This window comes from Pediculus humanus, genomic scaffold (assembly GCF_000006295.1).
Source record: "Pediculus humanus corporis 1103172107636 genomic scaffold, whole genome shotgun sequence".
NCBI lineage: Eukaryota > Metazoa > Arthropoda > Insecta > Psocodea > Pediculidae > Pediculus > Pediculus humanus.
The window spans coordinates 22,788-25,657 of record NW_002987249.1 but is presented as its reverse complement, the minus strand read 5'-3'; the positions used below and the strand labels follow the sequence as shown (position 1 = coordinate 25,657).

The 2,870-nt window shown below is 22.4% G+C and overlaps 2 protein-coding genes across 2 annotated transcripts in view; both read left to right on the top strand.

Moving 5' to 3' along the window:
* Positions 1 to 903: 903 nt before the first annotated feature.
* Phum_PHUM263680 (uncharacterized protein) lies at positions 904 to 2,079 on the top strand (the record flags this gene model as incomplete). Its single annotated transcript, XM_002426577.1, has 2 exons — positions 904 to 955; positions 1,529 to 2,079. 2 exons carry the CDS (start codon positions 904 to 906, stop codon positions 2,077 to 2,079), a joined length of 603 nt encoding a protein of 200 aa, XP_002426622.1.
* Positions 2,080 to 2,098: 19 nt separating this feature from the next.
* The window catches only part of Phum_PHUM263570 (uncharacterized protein), a gene marked incomplete at both ends in the record, with an annotated part of 2,427 nt that continues 1,655 nt past the window's right edge, over positions 2,099 to 2,870 (top strand). The window contains 3 exons of the mRNA XM_002426576.1: positions 2,099 to 2,123; positions 2,484 to 2,530; positions 2,644 to 2,653. Of these exons, the coding sequence (XP_002426621.1) occupies positions 2,099 to 2,123; positions 2,484 to 2,530; positions 2,644 to 2,653 (82 nt within the window). The remainder of the gene's footprint in view (positions 2,124 to 2,483; positions 2,531 to 2,643; positions 2,654 to 2,870) is intronic.

Sequence of the window (2,870 nt, the reverse complement as noted above, 5' to 3'; positions counted from 1 at the left end):
GTTAATAAATGAAAATAAAAAAAAAAATTTTATACTCAAAATAATATATATATAAATTTATATATATATTAATTAACCATTTTTCGACATGATTTTATTATACATATGTGATTTAAAAAAAAAAATTATTTATTTATTTATATTGAGTGTGTGTATATATATATATATATTTTTTTTGAGTTTGTCTTTAGAAAAATTGTGTGTGTAAAACGGAACATTTGAAGACAGTTTCCGTGTGTGTTTTTATTTCCGGAAATAAAAAATATAATAAAAATATATATAACTTCTCGTCCTCATCATACCGGATGATGACAATTATGGTGAGTTTATAATTAAATTAATTTATTTTAATTATATGTAATAATAATTTATGCGCTTTATCGTCAAATTTTTTGCTTTTTATATGTTGTTTAACTGATTTTTAAAATATTTTTTAAAGATGGAGATATATTCTTTGATTTAAACGTAAAAAAAAAAAAAAATCAGTTTTGATAATTGAAACAACGTAAAAAAATTTTTTTTTTAAAATAACATTTAAGTTTTTCCGATGGAAAAACTTGAAAAAAAAAAAAAAAACTGTAAAAATAGAAAATTTTAATCGGTTTTAATACTTTTAAATTGTTAAGCTTTTTTTTTTCTTTCTAAAATTAAAAAAAAAAAAAAAAAGTTTAAAAGTAGAGGGATAAAATGGTTTAGTTGAAATCAATTTTTTTTGTTTTTATCGTTATAAAATTAAATAATAATTTTTTTTAAAGTGAAAACTGTTGGAAATCTTTAAAAAAAAAAAAAAAATGAGAAAATGGCATTAAAAGAATTTTTATATATAATAAACCGATAGCCAAAAAAGAAAATGGATGAAGATGAAAATTATCAAAGTTGACATTTAGTTAATAGAAAAATTCAATGGAGTCATATGGTTATGGATTCCCACTTGGGGGCTCTATTTTCTCGTGGGGTACCCCCGGGAACTTTCCCCCGTAAAAAAAAAAAAAAAAAAAAACAAAACATGTAAATATTAAATGAAAGTAACTAGTCGGATTTTTATCATTTCTTAAATATTTTCTTTTAAAAATTTTACTTTAATATCTTTTATCTCTCTCTCTTCCTCTCCCTCTCTCTCTTTTGTAATGATAAAAAATAAATTTAATTTGTAATATAAAATTTTTTTTTATTAATTAAAATTAATAAAAGCTTAATAAGTCAATAATTTTCTCAATAAGCTTAACGTACAATAAATTAAAACTACCTCCAAAATTATTATTATTATTATTTATTTATATTAACATAATTAAAATAATTAATTATGAATTTTTTAGAAAAAAAAATTTAAAACTGATTTTTTTTTTTTTTACGTTTATGAAATTTTCCCGCTTTTTCTATCATTTTAAAAAGCGCAATTATTATTATTATTTTTTTTTTTGTTGGGGATCGTTAAAAATTAATTAAATAATCGTCGTCGTTATTATTATTATTAACTTTTTTATTGTTTTTTTTTTTTTCTTTTTTTTTATTTTTATTTTAATTACAGATAATTCAATGGAACAAAATGGAGAAAATGATTCAAGTCAAGAAAATATTTATCCACCACCGGGAACTTATATCGACTCTCGAGGAAATGAAATTTATTTTGGAACGGAACCGGAATTTCGTAGTTTTTGGGTTTTTTTCCCCGACATAATGAACGCGGTTTCAACCGTTTATAAAATGATTAAAAATCATAGGAAAACCATCGATTTTTTATCCAATCAAGATAAAGATTCCGGAAAAGAAAAAGATGCCGGTTTAGATTCCATCGGAGGGGGTCATTTATTAAAAAGAATTTCCGCATTAGATCCCATCGGTGGGGGTCACCTTTTGAAAAGAGCACCCATGATCGACGGAATCGGTGGCGGACATCTTTTAAAAAGAGGAAGAAACGATTTTAAAGAATTTTTAATGCAGGGAAACACAATGAAAAGACGACCAGTTTTGGATTCAATCGGTGGGGGCCACCTTTTGAAAAGATTTGCGGATTTTAAACAGTCATACCCCATGAAACGGGAAGATGATACGAATAAAAAATTACAAGATGATTTATGAAATGATAATAATAATAATAATGAAAATTTTCAAACAAATTAGTCGTTAAATTATGAATATAAATTATTATTAATATACGTATAAAAAAATTTTAGCAATTAATTTAAAACGAAGGAAAAATTTTATGACACCTAAATTGAAAAACTTTATCGACAAATATATAAATTATTTTTTTAAACACCTCAAAGCCACCCCCTCCCCCCCTTAGAAAAAAAATAAAATAATAATAATATTAATGCATCGAAATGCATATTTAGATATTTTTTTAATATATAAAATTTATCGATGTAGAAAAAAAAAAAAAACATAAATAAATAAATAAAAACACATAAAATTCATAAATACAAAAGAATCGACGTGGAGAGAATGAGGTTTTTTTTTTTTTTTTTTTTTTTTTTTTCTAGAACCACGTTTATTTGAATTTTTATGTTTGAGATTCTCTCATTTTACGGTCAATGAATGAAATATGGCTCCGTACTGACTCGTTTTCAACTTAAATTTAATGAAAAGTTTTGAGTTTTATTACCGTAAATAATATTAATTTTTTTTTTTTTTATTATTAAGTTAACATTTGGTTTGTTTAAAATAATAATAATAATAATCATAATATTGTTATTATTATTATTGTTTTTTTAATACGTTTCTTACGTAAAAAAAAACTGTTTATACGTTTGAATTGATAAAAAAAGAAAGGTTTCGTTAAAAAAGAATTTAAGAAGTCTTATAAAAACTTTTAAAAAAAAGTAATTTTCAATATCGATTGCATCACCTTATTAATAATCAATCAATCA